At 39.1% G+C, this 17,043-nt stretch overlaps 2 protein-coding genes across 3 annotated transcripts in view; one reads left to right on the top strand and one right to left on the bottom strand.

Annotated features, from left to right (window-relative positions):
• Positions 1 to 397: 397 nt before the first annotated feature.
• PEX11A (peroxisomal biogenesis factor 11 alpha) lies at positions 398 to 6,786 on the bottom strand. 2 transcript variants are annotated; one of them, XM_061181771.1, is made up of 3 exons: positions 6,599 to 6,749; positions 4,225 to 4,340; positions 398 to 2,419 (listed from the first exon to the last, which is right to left on the bottom strand). In XM_061181771.1, exons 1-3 carry the CDS (start codon positions 6,652 to 6,654, stop codon positions 1,848 to 1,850), a joined length of 744 nt encoding a protein of 247 aa, XP_061037754.1. In that variant the 5' UTR covers positions 6,655 to 6,749; the 3' UTR covers positions 398 to 1,847. The 2 variants fall into 2 exon arrangements, with proteins under 2 accessions (XP_061037754.1, XP_061037755.1); XM_061181772.1 differs by lacking the exon at positions 4,225 to 4,340 and having other exon boundaries at positions 6,599 to 6,786.
• A 61-nt stretch (positions 6,787 to 6,847) lies between these two features.
• WDR93 (WD repeat domain 93) overlaps positions 6,848 to 17,043 on the top strand; it is a 48,464-nt gene continuing 38,268 nt past the window's right edge. Inside the window, exons 1-3 of the mRNA XM_061181770.1 lie at positions 6,848 to 6,872; positions 15,669 to 16,013; positions 16,639 to 16,831. Coding sequence (XP_061037753.1) covers positions 15,687 to 16,013; positions 16,639 to 16,831 — 520 coding nt within the window. The 5' untranslated portion in view covers positions 6,848 to 6,872; positions 15,669 to 15,686. The remainder of the gene's footprint in view (positions 6,873 to 15,668; positions 16,014 to 16,638; positions 16,832 to 17,043) is intronic.

The following is a 17,043-nucleotide window of genomic DNA, read 5'->3' as shown; positions in this document are numbered from 1 at the left end:
ACACCACTGTAAAATGCCATCACAGATTCAAGGCCAACTTCTCCAGGCAGAATCAAAAGCACCACTGACAGGGATGATATAGAGGACCCTCTCCTGGCTAGCAGTCTGGATGAGATTGTCTTAGAGGTCTCTTTCAACCTGGACGTTCTACATTTAAATCTTCCTTCATCCTTTTCCTGAGCTTGGATCTTCCAGCCAAGAGCTTATTTTACCAGAACTCACTCTACCAACTGTGTAGACTCTGATTATCTTTGGATCACCTTATTTTTAACTCTTCTCCATTCCCAGAACACATTCACAGATACATGAATAAATTTTGTCTATAAATTTATTAGACATAATTTATTACAGAAGATCTGGACAAAGCAAAAATAGTTAAATTTTTTATTTGCCCTGATCTAGCAGCTTTTATTTCTCTTAAAATTCCTGAAATGTTCTTTCTCAAATCCCATATCTTGATTGGACACTTTAAAAATAGAGAGCCAAGGACCTGAGTCTACTTTTTAAGAATCTCAATCACATTTATGGGAAATTTACTTAGTGCACATTTCTTTTCTCCTTTCCATCCAGTCCTGTCAGATGGCTTTACTGGCAGGACTGACACTGACCTCTTACCTGATGGTACCCTATTTCTCTACCTCACTTGCCTCAAATTAAGAGGATCTGTAATCACAAATAAGAACCCAACATCCAAGATGAGAAGTAAGAACACGAGTAAGTGGCATCGACTCATCGTTCTACTGTCCTCTTCTCTTGCCCCTTACTGCTCTTCTCCACCTCCCCCAACCACCCTACATAAATAGGGTGGTTGTCGAATATAGTAGAATTTCATCATATTCGTGAAATTTCTTAACTGCACAAATTTGGATGAAAATTAACGTGTAAGTGCCCAAAATGTTATATGGTTTTAAATAAAACAATCCTGCTGGTGGATCTAGATATAGTTTTAATTTTTGTAGAATAGAATATAAACCACTGACCAACAAAGGTTCTAAAAAAGGCTTTTCGCACAGGATTCTGGAGAGTCTTGCACTTCCACTCAATCAGGAAGGCAGTGAAATATGGAAAGAGCACTGGATTGGGAGTCAGAGAAATGAGGTTCTGTCCTCAGTTTTAACCTCAAGTCTCCTCATCTGTCACAGGGAAACCTGCAGGCACCAACTGTAACTTTCCACATTATTTTTACCTCAAGTCCTTTCTATCTGCTTCTGATTTTTTGTTTCCTTACTGCGCTACCTAAAGACACAATTTATACCATGAAGGTGCCTGATGCACTTCTGATTTTACTACTGGACAGAGGAAAGACAGGAGCGCAGTGATGTAAAAGCCAAGTTAAGAGGCTATAAACCCAGCTCTCCTCCATCCTGGCACTGGCAGCTATGGAGGAAGTGGGATAACTGATCAGAGAATAAGGGGCCTCTACTAAATCTGAGAGAGGGTGTGTATCAGACCTACTGTAGTTGGGCAATAGTGAGGCACATGGCCCAAAAGTCACTTATATTAGTGCCCACTTGTTAGTTTGGATCTTTTTCAATTTTTCTCTTAATTTTTATCCATTCAGCAACCACTAAGTTCCTAATATGCACATAAGAGATGCTCGATAAATGTCAGATGAAGGAAAAATACTCAGAAATTCAGAAGTCACTCCAGCACTCTAGAAAACACATAAACCTTCACGTTCTTCCCTCCACCGTTCTTGGCCCCACCTCTGTTCACATCACAGGTCACTCAGTGCTCATGTGACTAAGTCTGTAAGCACAGTATGACATGGCTGTGCCTAATGCAAATGTCCATTTCACTAAAAGGTTGTCTTCAAAGCAGGTACTAGTCTTCAGCCTGAAACCACCTCAGTGGGTCTTCAGTTTCATCTGAGGATACGCCACAGTGATGATGCCTGCTATAGAGGACACGAGACCTCCAAGGCCTATGATGCCAGGATTGGACTTATAGATCCCCAGCTGGTCCAAAGGGTTCAGGATATCACAGAAGTTCTTCACTGTGTCCAGGAGCAAGGGAGGATGCTTCTTCAGAGATCGGAATAAGAGAAGAAGAAAGGACTGGAGCCATTCTGTTTCCTCATCAGCCACGCTATACACAAGAGGATCCTGGGATGGTGATTTCTCCTTCTTCGCTCTGTCGTGTGCAACCTGTTCCATCTGCAGGGAGATTTCATACAGATCCCTGACCAGGCTCAGCAGAAGAGAATAGTAGTAATGGCGTGCAGCCCACATTCGCCATTTCTCTTTGTTAATGCCAGAGGCGAGCCCTACGCTCCTCACAAAAAGGATGGTGTCACAGATGAAATAAATCACACGGTTCAGGCTGGCTAATATTAGGCAGATGCGGGGCACTTGGTCAGTGGCATGAATGCTCTGCTGAATCGTCTGTACAGCATGTACCACATTGCCTAGTCTGAACCCTGCAAGAAGAACCCACAAGAGTTAACAGTTATTTAATCAGTATTTAATAGGATTTTACAGGCAGAATCCCTGTATCAGGGTGAGAGGTCAGCACTGTTTTTTTTAACAACTGACCGTCCTCTGAGGCTCAGTCTTTGCTCAGGAAAGGAGGACTGTACAGTATGTTAAGGACACCTAAAATGATCCTGGAATGTAAAAAAGACAGTGACTCTTTAAACTTATTGCCTCCATTTCAATGACTACATTAACAATGACTTACTACACACTTTAGGCAAAGGTCAATCATAAGTGTGAATTGTTACATATGAATATCACCAGCTACATTTCTTTAGAAGGAAGGTACTGCAAACTACATGAACTCCAGATGCAACATTCTTTTGGAGAGTCTGATACCTTACACTGTACTTACTTTCCAGTTAAAAGATTGCTTTAAAAAAAAATACCATTATCATACTGCCATTTCTCTGGTCCAAAGCCCCTTTGGCTCCCTACTGTCAAAAAGACAAAGTAGAGATGGTACGATTTAGTGGATAACACAACTAATAATACTGTCATATGTGACTCCTAGTTCAATTAAATCAACCATTGCAAGGGCATGTCCTTTATCTGAGCATGTAACTCAATTAATCAGGGACGCATCAATCAATAAATATTTACTGAGCACCTTCTCAGAATAAGTTATAGTCCTAAACATTATGGAGGATACAAAAGAACTACTTTCCCTAAGTGACTATATTTTAGACTCAGCAAACGTTCAGAAGTAGCTACCCTCAGGAAACTTATGATCTCAGAAAAATGTTTTGTATTATTTTATCAAAAATAACACAAAATATGTAATGAATAATCCTGGTTTCCAGTTCTGGCTGTTGCACTAACTTAGTGACCTTGGGTAAGTCCTTTCTAGACTTCAGAGACTAGTGATCTTTAAAGGACCTTTGAGCTCCAACATTCCAAAGAGCCTGAGAACTTCTAATCTTGGCTTTCCAAGCCATCCAGAAAAGCTCCTTCCCATCCCTCTGCTTGACAATGTAAGTCTTGTCTCCATCAAACTAGTTTTCTCATTGATCCTCAATACAATGGTTTGCCCAGAACAGTCCTGAGCCTCCACTAGAGGAAACCACCCTTCAGGAATGTTCTCCTAATCCTACTCTCTCTTGCCACACCTCAAGTTCCACCTCCTCCAAACATCTTTCTTTTTCTCTACCCCAACCAACATATTTGGTACTAAATCTTAGATCGTTATACCATGTGATCTTAGTTCTCCCATAAAGCTCAGGGCTGTATCTATATGAAGCAGGTACTCAAAGTGAATTAAATGAGTACAAAACACTGACCACTTTTTGGCATTAACATGAAACAATCCCACAAATGACTTAAGAAAATGTATCCATCCATTTCCTCTAGCAATCCCTTAAGAGAAGGGAAAAAGGCAGGGGGTCAAGGATATAGCTACTCTATTCTTTGAGGGTTCCCAGGAGCCAGAAGCTCATGTCAAAGATTGCCAGAACATTTTGTGATTCTAAGAGCTAAAGGGGAACTAACACATTGTATGTCTCACTGGTTACGATTAAGCAGAAAGATATGATGTAGCACCAAATGTGAACATAGGAGGGTGTTTGTGAATGGTGTGCAGCAAAACATTCAATCCTTTTGACCTGTCGTTCCATGAGGGCAGCCTTACTGGTGAACTTCATCAATAAAGTTGATTGACTAGAAAATCGTGACCTAGGAAATATTTTGTGAATTACAAGGTCTGAGGATTCTAAACCAGGAGCCACTGTCCCTCAAGGGACAGGGTACTTACATTTACGGCCAGTGCTCACACTGGACTCCAGTTTCTTGAGCTTCATAACAACCTCCTGTTTGTCAGCTTTAGGCTCTAACAAATATCTAAGCAACATGCATGTGTACTGAGTGGCTCTGAAATGGAAAAAAAATGAGGAGAACGATTTACAAACCAAATAAGATTTGACTCATGAAGTAGGGGAAGGAGAAACATGTCCTGCTAAAAGCAAAGTTTCCAAGACAATTTCTCATGTAGCAGCTCTTACAACAGCAAAATTCTGCAACAGTCACTCCACAGGGCTAAAGGGTAGAACATGTCATGGAAATGCAACACAAAGGTAATGAAAGAGAACTCTGCAATAATCCAGTGAACAGCTCTTCAGAAGGCCTCTTGCTGGCACAGAGAAATGGCTATAGTCAAAGCAGTAAACTGCACAAAAATCGACCTCATGTTAAGTCTGCAAAGATCCATATTCTTTATTTCTTCCAGTGTAAATTTCTAAAAGATTTTCAGATTTCTAAAAGGAAATTTTTTTACCAACTACTTATGTGACAGGTCACACACTCAAACCAGAGCCAAATGAGAAGTCCACCATTTGCATATTGCTTAACTTTTTATAAAAGGACCAAATACACACCAATACATAAATAAGTACAGATTTGTCTTTCAAAACTAATTAGTATTTTATATAAAATACAGACTCCTGTTTAATAATACTAAATATTCAATAGTGATTATTGTCATGAGTACAAATAGCAATGCCTTACCAACAGAAACATAACAAATAAAAAATTCTGTATCACATAAACATCTAAATGTATTTGGCAGTCTAGTAAATAAAGTAGGTAGATGCCTGTTTCCTACTGTCCTGTAACCGCATTTGAATCCCTTTATGCTATAAATATTATTCTCAATAAAAATATAGCACATTTTCCAAAATGGTGAACTTGTTATTGTGCATGAAGTAAAAAGAAACAATCTCTCCTTCTCTTTTAAGTATGCTTCCTGGATACAGGGCTCAAGCTGGTCAGGTCAATGAATCCCCCTTTTTCAGATCTGGTCTAATAATAGGAATGTGTCCAAACACAAGGCATTATTTTCTGAATGCTAGTGTGTTCAAAGAAGCTATAGATCACCAAGAGGATTAGGAAATGAATACTAGAGATCTCACATCTTGCTGAATAGGTATATACTAAACAATTAATTTAAAAAAAATTTTTTTTGCCCCACCACACAGCATGTGGGATCCTAGTTCCTTGACCAGGGATCGAACCCGTGCCCTCTGCAGTGGAAGTGCGGAGTCCTAACCACTGGAACGCCAGGGAATTCCCCTAAACAATTATTTATTAACCAACCTCACTGATAAAATTTGCAGGGTACATTCTAAGTACATTGGATTTGTAGGCTTCTATTTTAATGAAGTTTGTATATAATGCAACCATTTTGAAAATCTATCAAATTAATTAGAAAGATAGTATGGCTTGGTAGTTAAAGAAGTGGGCCCCAAGTCAACTGTGTGGTTTTAAATCTCTCAATTCAGTCACTTAGTCCCTATTAACCTCCTTCTGCTTCAGTTTCCCCATTTCACAGAAATGGGGATGATTTAGAGAATTTAACCTAATAGGGTCGTGTTGAGGGTTAAATGGGTTAATAGTTGTAACACACTGAGAACAACGTCTGGCATTAAGTCCGCTTCCAAAAGTCTCATAATTATTGGGGCTACTATTGATCTGTGTGTATTAGCACTTGCACACCCAGAAGAAGGAAAAGCTGTTAAATAAAACTGCAACTGTGACTAATTTCTTATTATTGAGCAAGACTCAACCAAATTCCTAAAAGAAACATTATGAATTAGTATTAAAGCCGTAATCTCTTTAATATTTTCGTGTACCTTAGAGGTGCAGTCAGTTCTTTCTGAGGCTCTCCACACTGTATTTTACAGTTCACAAAACTATTTCACATGCGCTATCTCAATGAGATAGACGGGACAAGAATGGAAGATAAATACAAGTGTTGGCTTCGCTAGTCATAAATGTCAACCCAGAGTTTCTCTTAAATAATTCCTCGGAAGAATGTTGGGCGGAGAAAACCCAGTCTTTCTCAGGTTAGGAGAGGAGGGTTCGTCGGCTGGTTTAACACTGCCAGCGCCCCCGAAGCGGCTGCGGGACTTTGGGGCACGAGGCTCGGGACCGGACGCGGTGCGTTCGGCCCAGCCCCACTGAATTTAGGGTGAGGAGGGGCTCCAGGACCACACTCCCTCCGGGAGCCGGCAGCGTCCTTCCTGCTTTCGTCCACTGGGCTACTACCTCCTTCTCCGGATGCCGGAGAACAGGGAACCTTGTACCGGGTTGAGGGACGGAGAAGGGCTAGAGGCCGCGGGCACCAGACTCACCTGAAGAGTCGGTCCCGGCCCTGGGTCTGGTTGGTGAAGCGGATGAAGGCGTCCATGGCACCCAGCCCAAGGACAAGAGTCGCACTGGGTTCTTTTGCGAGTTCTCAGGAGCTGCTGACGGGTCCCCACGGAACTGTCGGTCTCTGCCAGCCCGAGGAGCCGAGTCTCCCCACCCCCGTGGGGGCGGGTGCACTTTCCGAAGAGCAACTTCTCGGGCTTCCGGTTTGGGGCCGGAAGTTGTGGTTACTAAGGCGACGTCAAGCTGCCGGCCCAGGTGAGCGAAACCTCGGCTTTTGCCCTCGGGTGCAGCGGCTCCTCACTTGTCCCAGGACTCTCCTCTATCTTTAGCATCTCCTAGAGGGGGATCTGAGGGACCCCGTCTCCTCAGCGTCGGCTTCCCTGGGACGCCCCGCGCCTCCCCGCAGATCCCGGGTACCCAGGGACCCCCAGCGGAATCCCGAATGGAGATTCCAATGAACTTTTGCTTGGGAACTGAGGCGCTTAATCATTTCCCAGCTCTGTGCCTCCGTTTCCCTTGAACACCACCAGCTCCAGATCTGGGGAAGGAAATGGTTAGAGCAGAAATAAGCCAATTCATGGAGTGTATTTTAGCAGGAGAGCTGGGTAAAGTGAGAGAATTTTCTGTTAGGATTATTAACACTGAAAGAAGATTGCTACTTGAGGAAATTCTAAAAGGGTTAACGTGAACAAAGTGGGGGCAAAAAGAGATTAAAATGAAATTGCACCACTGAACGTTCCTTCTGTGAGGGCTGAAGACATGAAGCCCCACTCATTCCATAGCAGTAATTTTATAAAATGTACAACATATAGTCACAAAGTAAGGTCATCTATTTTTGTAATCTTTATTCCCGTGGTCAGGCCTGCCCCTAACATTTGCAGGCCCTGGGTAAAAGTACAAATAGAGACCCACAAACCATATGTTTAAATGTTTAAATTTTTAAATCAAGGTAACAAATTGTTGAATAAGCTATGTTCTTTTCTCCTACCTGGACATATGTACCGTCATAATGATCAAGAAGTCCAGTTTCACATTCAGGATTCTTGGACTCCTTGGAATACCTGGAAACACAGCTAGAATATGGTACTGTGGGGAGAGCTGATCTCCAGTCCTTTCCCAGCCCTTTCCACCCCATTTCTGGCTCCCACTTACATCACTGAGAGGGGCCTTGCATACATAGTGTGGATACTCCAAGCCACATGCAAGTTCTGCCCATTATCCTGCAAAGCGCCATGCCTTGTCCACCTTTCAGGTCTAGGGGTGCCCATATTAGCACCCATTTCTCTGCCCTCCAGAGAAAGCTGGGAAAGAGGCTCATGCAGAACCTGGCATCGTTTGGGCAGTAAATTCCAGGGGTACAGGTACCCTGAACATGGTCTAGACTCCAGAAGAGGGGCAGTCTAGGCTTTGGGTGGGGATAGCCTCTTTACCCCACGAATTACTCATCCTTTGCAGAGGGGAGTGCCTGGAAGAGAGCCAGAAGTATTCTCTTAATTCATGTCCCAGAGCAGGGCAATACTGCAAGCAATAAGAATTTCAGTGCTAGCACTGTACCAACTACAGTGCTAAGCTCTAGGCCTAGGGCAATAGATTAATGAGGGACACAAGAAAAATAGGAAAGTACAACACAGTGATGCGTTAGATGATAGAGTTGAGCACAGGATGCTCCTAAACACAGATTTATATAGTTTGTTTTCTATACCTACAATTCTGCCTTTTCCACTGTATCATAAATTGAATCATTTAGTATGTAGCATTTTCTGATTTCTTTCACTTAGCATAATGCATTTGAGTTTCATCTATGTTGTGTATGTCAGTAGTTTGTACATTTTTATTGCTGAGTGGTATTCCATTGTATGGATGTACCATACTGTGTTATCTCTTTATCCACTGAAATACATTTGTGTTGTTTCCAGTTTGAGGCAATTACAAAGCTGCTATAAATGTTTAAGCACAGATTTTCATATGAAACATGTTTTAATTTTTCTTGCATAAATATGTAGGAATGGGATTGCTGAATCACGTGAAGTGTATATTCAGCTTTGTAAGAAACTGCCAAGCTGTTTTCCAAAGCGACTCTACTATTTCGTGTTCCCACTGAATATGGGATGTGAATATGTAGGAGTTTATCTATTCACCTACGATAAACATTTGGGTTGTTTCCAGTTTGGAGCTCCTACAAGTAGAGCTGTAATGAATGTTCATTTACAAGTCTATGTTTGGACATATGATTTCAGTTCCCTTATATCACACCTAGGAGTAGAATGACTGGCTATTGTGGTAGGTGTAAACTTAACTTTTTAAGAAATTGCTAAACTGTTTTCTACACTGTACTCTTTTACTTTCCCAGCAGCAGGTGGAAGAGTTCCAGCTTCTCCTCATCCTCGACAACACTTGTTATGGTCTATCTTTCTAACTTCAGGCTTTCTAATACATGTGTAGTAGTAGTATGGTCTATCTTTCTAACTTCAGGCTTTCTAATACATGTGTAATTATAATTTGCATTTCTCTGACGATTGACCATGTTGAACATCTTTTAATATGCCTGTTTGCCTTATGTGTATCTTCTTTGGTTAAGTGTCAATGAAAATCTTTTTTCCATTTTTAAAAATTGCGTCATTTTCTTATTACTGAGTTTTAAGAGTTTTCAAAATATTCTGAACACAAGCACTTTATCACATATATGACCTACAAATATTTTCTCCCAGTCTTTGGGCTACCTTTTATTCTCTTAAGTGTCTTTTGTAGAGCGTAAGTTTATTTTTGAAAGGTTTAAATTATCAATTTGTTCTTATAGATTGTGCTTTAATGTCGTATCTAAGGAATCTTTGTCTAACTGAAGATTGCAAAGGTTTTCTCCTGAGTTTTCTTCTAGAAATTTTATACTTTTAAGTTTTATATTTAGGCCTGTGATCTCCTTTGAATTAATTTTTGTATATAGTGCAAGGTATGGATTGGAGTTCTTTTTTTCCCATATGGATATCTAACTGAGGCAGCATTATTTATTAAAAGGATTATCCTTTTTCCACTGAATTATCTTTGCACCTTTGTCAAAAATAAACTGTCCATACCTGTGTGGGTCTAATTCTGTATTCTCTATTCAGTTTCATTGATCTATTTGTCTTTTTTTTGTGTGTGTACCTCTTCATTTCCCTCACCTATTTCACTTATCCTCCCACCCCCGTCCCTTCTGGCAGCCACCTGTTTGTTCTCTGTATCTATGACTCTTTTTTTTTTGTTTTGTTTTGTTTTGTTTGTTCACTTGTCTTGTTTTTTAGATTCCACATATAAGTGAAATCACACAGTATTTGTCTTTCTCTGTCTGACTTACTTCACTTAGCATGGTACCCTCTAGGTCCATACCTGTTGTTGCAAATGGCAAGGTTTTATTCTTTTTTATGGCTAATATTCCATTGTGTATATCACATCTTCTTTATCCATTCATCTATCGGTGGGGACTTAGGTTGCTTCCGTATCTTGGCTATTGTGAATAATGCTGCAATGAACATAGGGTGCATATATCTTTTCAAAATAGTTTTTGTTTTGTTTTGTTTTCTTTGGGAAAATATCCAGAAGTGGGATTACTGGATCATATGGTAGTTCTATTTTTAATTTTTTGAGGAACTTCCATACTATTTTCTGTAGTGACTTCACCAATTTACATTCCCACCAACAGTGCATGAGGGTTCCCTTTTCTCCACATCCTCACCAACACTTGTTATTTGTTGTCTTTTTGTCTTTTTTGATGCCAATACCACACTGTCTTGATTACTCTGGCTTTGTAAGTCTTGAAGTAGGTAGTGATGGTCCTCTAATTCTTTCTTTTTCTAAGTTATCTTGGCTATTCTAGGTACTTTGCATTTTCATATGAAGTATAACATCAGCGTCTTAATTTCTAAAAAAAAATGCCAACTGGGATTATCATAGGGATTGCTTTGATTTTATAAATCAATTTGGGGAGAATTGACATCCTAAAAAAGTTGAATCTTCCAACCCATGAGTAAGGTCTCTCTCTCTCCATTTATTTAGGTCTTCTCTTAGCGGTATTTTACAGCTTTCAGGATACAGGCCTTGTACATCTTTTGTCAAATTTAACCTTAAGTATTTCATATTTTTATACTATTATAAATAGTATAATAAATAGCATTTTTAATTTCAATTTTTTATTGCTTGTTGTCAGTATGTAGAAATATAGGAGGTTTTTGTATATTGAACTTTTATCCTGCAACCTTGCTAACCTCATTTATTAGTTCTAGTAGATTTTTTAAAAAAGATTACATCAGGTTTTCTCTATAGATAATCATATTGTCTGATTATAAATAAAGACAGCTTTACATAGTTCTTTCCAGTCTGGATAAAACAGTCCCACACCACCCAAAAAAATTCCCTCATGCTGTCCTTTTTAAATAACATCATCCCTCCACTTATAACTCCTGCCAACCACTGATCTGTTCTCCATTACTCATTTTGATTTTCAAGAATGCCTTATAAATGGAATCACTGCACATAAATTTTTAGACTGGTTTCTTTTATTCAGCATAATGCCTTTGAGATTCATCCATGTTTTTGTATGTATCAGTAGTTCTCCCCTTTTTATTACTGAGTAGTATTCCATTATGTGGATATAACACAGTTGGTTTGTCTATTCACCTGGTGAAGGACATTTGGATTGTTTCCCATTTGGGGTAATTATAAATAGAACTGCTATAAACACTTTGTGTACAGGCGTTTTTATGCCCACAAGTTTTCTTACTCTTAGAGTAGATACTCAGGGGTGGTATTGCTGGGTCATATGATTAATATATGTTCAACTTTATAAGACACTGCCAAACCCTTTTCCAGAGTGGTGGTATCACTTTGCATTCCTAACAGCCATCCATGTATGACAGTCTGATTGCTCTGCATCTTCACAAGTATTTCATACTGTTAATATTTTTTTAAAAATTTGAGCCATTGTAGTAGGTATGTAGTAGTGATTGATAAGTTATTAAGAAATATTTTCCAATATTTTGAGGTTTTGTATACTTCTAAATATCTATCTGTTATTGATTTCTAAAATAATTTCTGTATGATCAGAGAACATAATTTGTATGACTTGAGTACTTATAAATTTATTAAGACTTGTTTATGGCCCAGAATATGATTTTTCTTGATAAATGTTTCAAGTGTACTTAAAAAAGAATTTGTATCCTGCTGTTGTTGGGTAGAGTGTTCTACAACTGTCAGTCAGATCAAATTCGTTAATAGTGTTCAAGTTTTCTGTATCCTTGCTGATTTCTTTGTCTACATGTTCTATAAATTATTGAGAGAGGGTATTGAAATCTCTGACTATAATTGTGGATTTGTCTATTTCTCATTGAAATTCTATCAGTTTTGCTTCATGGATTTCAAAGCTCTGTTATTAGGTTCATTAACATTTAGGACTGTTATGTCTTCTTGATGAATCGACCCCTTTATTGTTATAAAACATACCTCTTTATCCCAGGTAATATTCTTTGCTCTGAAATGTTCTACATATGATATTAATATAGCGACTCCAGCTTTCTTTAGTGTTAGCGTGGTACATCTATTTCTACTCTTTTAGTTTTAACCTGTATGTGTCTTTACATTTAAAGTGGATTTTTGGTGGCAGCATATATGAGTCTTTCTCCTTTAACTAATCTGACAATTTCTATTTTTTGACCGGAGTCTTTAGACTATTTACATTTGATATGATTATTGATATGGTTAGGGTTTCCTATTTGTCTCATCAGTTCTTTGCCCTTTTTCCTCTTTTTTACATTTTTAATTGAGTATTTTTATGACTCCATTTTTCCTCTTTTGTTGGCTTATTAGCTATAACTCTTTGTTTTATTACTTTAGCGGTTGCTTTAGGGTTTATAGTATGCATCTTTAACTTATCATAGTCTACCTTCAAGTGATATCGGTATACTTCTGTTTCTCCCCTCCTAGCCTTTGTACTATTATTGTCATATATTTTTCTTCTACATATGTTATTAACCCCACACTACATTATTATTTTTGTTTAAACATTTTAGATATCTTTTAAAGGAATTTAAATAGTAAGAGAAAGTCTTTTATATTTACCTACATAGCTATCATCCAGTGCTTTTCATTCCTTTGTGTAGATTCACATTTCTCTCTGATGCCATTTTTCTTCTGCCTGAAGGCCTTCCTTTAACATTATTTCTTATAATGCTGATCTGCTGCTGATGAGTTCTTTCAGGTTTTATATGTCTAAATAGTCTTTATTTCACCTTCATTTATTTATTTATTTATTTATGTTTGTTTGTGTGTTTGTTTGTTTGGCCTCACAGCTTGCAGGATCTTAGTTCCCCAACCAGTGATTGAACCCGGGCCCTCGGCAGTGAAAGCACAGAGTCCTAACCACTGGACCGCCAGGGAATTCCTTCACTTTCATTTATTGAAAGATATGCTTTTTGGCCTGGAATTCTTAATTGACAAATTTTTTGCTGTCAGTACTTTTAAGATGTTGCTTCACTGTCTTCTCGCTTCTGCTGTTTCCTTCAGGAAATCTCTTGTCCTTTACTTTGTTCCTCTATGCATGCCTTTCTATCTCTGGCTGCATTTCAGATTTTGTCTTTATCACTAGTTTTGAGCAGTTTGATCATGATGTGCCTTGGTATAAATTTCTTCATGTTTAATTTGCTAGGATTTTTCTTCTTAAATCTGTTGGTTTATAGTTTTCATCAAAATTTGAAAATTTTTGTTCATTATTTCTACAGCTTTTTTTGGTCTCTTCCCTCCTTTGGGAATTTCAATCACACTTATACTAGGCTACTTCAAGTTATCCTACACCTCACTGTCTTCATTTTTTTTCAAAAAATTTTTCTCTTTCTTTCATTTTGTTTCTATCGCTATGTTTTCAAATTCACTATTCTTTTTTTTGGCCCATCTAATCTGTTTTGCTCTGAAATCTTGTTATTAATCTAATCCAGTGTATATTTTCATTGCAGACATTATATCAATAGTTTTCATCCTTAAAAGTTCAGGTTGGGGTTTTTTTTTAAACATCTTCCACATCTCTACGTAACATGTTCAGCATTTCCTCTTGATTTTTGAACATGTGGAATATACTAATCTAGATATATACTAGAATTATATATCTGCTAATTCTAATGTTCTGTGTTGATTATGAGTAAGCTTCAATTGATTGAGTTTTTATTATGGCTTGTGTCTTCTTGCCTTTCTGCATTTGAGGTAATTTTTTTAATTGGATGTTAGACATTGTGAATTTTACTTCATTGGATGCTGGATATTTTTGTAACCAAGCAAGGGCTTATGTGCCTGTGGCGCAGAAAGTCAAACTCTGACAGTGGGTGTTTGCAGCAAAGTAAGGGTTTATTGCAGGGTACCAAGCAAGGGAGTGGTCTTTGAGATAGGGATATTTTAAAGGGGAAGAACAAGGAAACTGGGTTTAATCATCATCTTGTGACATTTCTTAATCAGGGTTTCGGGAGTCAGGATGTCTCTGGTTTATGATTCTCTGGCCAGGTGGTCCATGGCTCGGGGGTCTGTGAGTTCATCTTGCCCTAGAGAAACAAGCTGAGTTTATATGTTAATGATGATATCTATAACAGCAATTTTAGTACATTTACGATGTTGTCAACAACTGCAATCTTAGTCATCTGTTCTGGTTTATTAGTGTCCAATTAGCACAAGATTGAGGTCAGGGAGGACAAGAAAGGGATTGAGGTCAGAGGAGACAAGCAAGGGAATAAAGTTTTGGATAGATTAATCACAAACTCAGTAAGGGAACTTGGTTTGAGGGGGGCTCGGTTTCATATTTGTATTCCTATAAATATTCTTGAGTTTGTTCTGGTATGTAGTTAAGTTACGTAGTAAGTTTGATCTTCTGACTTCCAAGATTTGGTGGGCAATACTAGAGCAGCGTTTATTCTAGGGTTAATTTTTCCCACTACTTGGCTATGCTCTTCGGAGTACTCTAACCCAATATTTGTGAATTATGAGGTTTTCCGTTCTCACTGATGGAAACAGGCATTATTCCTGGCCCTGTGTGAGCTCAGCTTACTGTTCCCACTGATGATTTCAGGTGATTCTTTCTTTTCAGACTCAGACCCAGATAGTCTGTCCTCACTTTGCACTGGAAACATCACAAATGTACTCTAGCAGGTGAGAAAAGATGATGGCAGCAGGGCCTTTATAAGACTTCCATGGCCCCAGGGTACTCCGACAGTGTAAGACCCTATGCCACTACCTACTAAGCATCTTAAAATGTACCCCATGTTCCACATTAAATGCCTTTTTTAAACTGTAACATTTGAAAATCTTTTTATATTGTACAGTTTTGAGTTTTATAAAGTATAGGTTGCTTGTTCTTTTCTTATAGACTTAAACATTATGCACACACAGAGTGGAGTTGATAAGTTGTAAATACTTTTGTAAATATTTAATTATTTTGATTTTGTGGGGGTTTTTTTCTAGTATTTTTTCAAGTCTCAAACATTTCTGCAGGCCCTTGAAGAATCTCATAGGCTCTGGGCACTGTGCCTACAGAGCTCCTGGATGGGAGCAGGGGGAGTAGAGAGGAAGGAACAAATTGGACAGCAAGGATTGGATAATGCTTGAGCTGCATCTGATTGGAGGGGAGGGAAAAGGAACTGGAGAAGTTGTTGCTCCCTACCCAGCTAGCTTCAGCACAACCATTTGCAGAGATGGAAGAGCCAGGAGAAGGCACAAGTTGTAGGAGAAAGGGTGTATTCTATTTGGGACAGAAAGACAGCCACTGTCTTATCAGGAGGTGAAGAAAGGCAACAGGGTGCCAAATTCCTTTCCTTTTGTCATAGGGCACATCGTCTTGAGCTGGTCTGGAAGATGTGAATAGTCAATACCTGTCTCTGCTAATACCCTTATTAATATGAAGAGCATATCTTAGAAATGTGGCAATAAGGAAGATGCCAATCTCTAGAATAAATAGTTCCCATAGGCTAATATGCTAAGGAGGATGATGCGCTGTCTTATGATAACTTCCCTTTTTCTCAAAGTACCTTGGCTTACTTCCTTGATCAGTTTTTCAGAATTTCATAGATGTTTCCAGCACCACCTTCTGTGATGACATCTCCCAAAGGAAGTCGAGCCCAGAAGCTGAAGCTGCCCACTATTACACGAAAGGGGACTCTGGAGGTGCCGTCCCCTACAGAGAAGGACTGGTCTAAGGATGATGAAGAGGATTGGGTCTTCAAGGGTCCAGATCAAGAGCAGGATTCCCTACCTCAGCCTTATCGAATGATCAACAAGCTAGTGAACTTTCTGTTTGACCACTCGTGGGAAATTATTGAGGAGAGGGAAGCATCGAGGAAAGCTGAGCTCAGCCGCATCCAGCCCACCATCTACCCTCCACTTCTAGAAAGCAAGGTATGGAGCGGCTGACAAGGCGGCCTTGTTTCTGAATTGAGTGTTAATAAATGATAACACCTGATTCAGGGAAGGAATTACTACCAGGAACCTTCATTCAATAGGACAGTGCATTTTTGAAAGATTATAGGCATGCTGGTGTTGATTAAAATAGATCTAGTAATTGCCTGGGGAAATGGGTGTTCTGGTTAATTGAAGATTATACAGATGTATCTTTTACATCCTATTGTTATTTAAAAATCTTTCAGAGTGTATTAATCACTCCCTTGCTTGATGGTTGAAAATCTGCCAGTGTGTCAGTTATAGCTCTTACCAGTGTTGTAGATGAATAAAGTGAAGGGAATGGGGCCACTGGTCCACTCACCACAGGGCCTGTGGTCACGCTTAGTGTTGTGAATGAGCATTTATTCTCAACTTCTTTGTTTTCTCTGGCCCCTTTCCCCTAAGAGTAGAATGCTATGACTTTCTTGATGTTTGGGCAAGATATTTAGATGGGCACTGTGTTTGGACATGATACTATAACTAGGAGGGACCTGCTTCCCTCTTTGAAAAGTTAGCTCATATTACTTGCAGATGGCGATAACTGAAAAAATCATTCCTTTTTTCTATGTTTTTCTTTTCCCAGCTCAACAAAATGCCAAATTGTATGGCTATTTCCCAAGACTATGTGTTTATTGGAGGAACCAAAGGATTCTCCATCTATAATCTGTACAATGCTAAACGAATATATGTTTGGGAGAAACTTAAGGTTGATGTCACTTCCATCTGGGCCACAGATTTGGGGAGTGAAATACTTATTGCTTCTGTGGATGAAATGGGTACACGTTCTTCATCTTCCTTTTTAGCCTAATTTATAGGTACCTGTAGACTGTTGTTCAACTTAATCTCCTTTCCAGGCATGGGAGGGGCCAGACCTGGAGAGTTCTCCCTGGTCATGTAGTATTAACTAACATCTGCAGGACAGTATGGTGTGCCAGGCACTATTCTAACATTTCACACATGTTGGCCCATTTCACCGTCACAACAGCCT

Source organism: Eubalaena glacialis, chromosome 2, assembly GCF_028564815.1.
Source record: "Eubalaena glacialis isolate mEubGla1 chromosome 2, mEubGla1.1.hap2.+ XY, whole genome shotgun sequence".
In the NCBI taxonomy this organism is placed as follows: Eukaryota; Metazoa; Chordata; class Mammalia; order Artiodactyla; family Balaenidae; genus Eubalaena; species Eubalaena glacialis.
This window is presented reverse-complemented; position numbering and strand designations above follow the sequence as displayed.

Coding starts and splice junctions, on each gene's coding strand:
- PEX11A (XM_061181771.1), bottom strand. CDS start 6,654: ATGGACGCCTTCATCCGCTTCACCAACCAGACCCAGGGCCGGGACCGA. Junction 4,341..6,598: donor GGCCGGGACCGACTCTTCAG/GTGAGTCTGGTG, acceptor TTTCCATTTCAG/AGCCACTCAGTACACATGCA. Junction 2,420..4,224: donor TGTGAGCACTGGCCGTAAAT/GTAAGTACCCTG, acceptor TTCTTCTTGCAG/GGTTCAGACTAGGCAATGTG.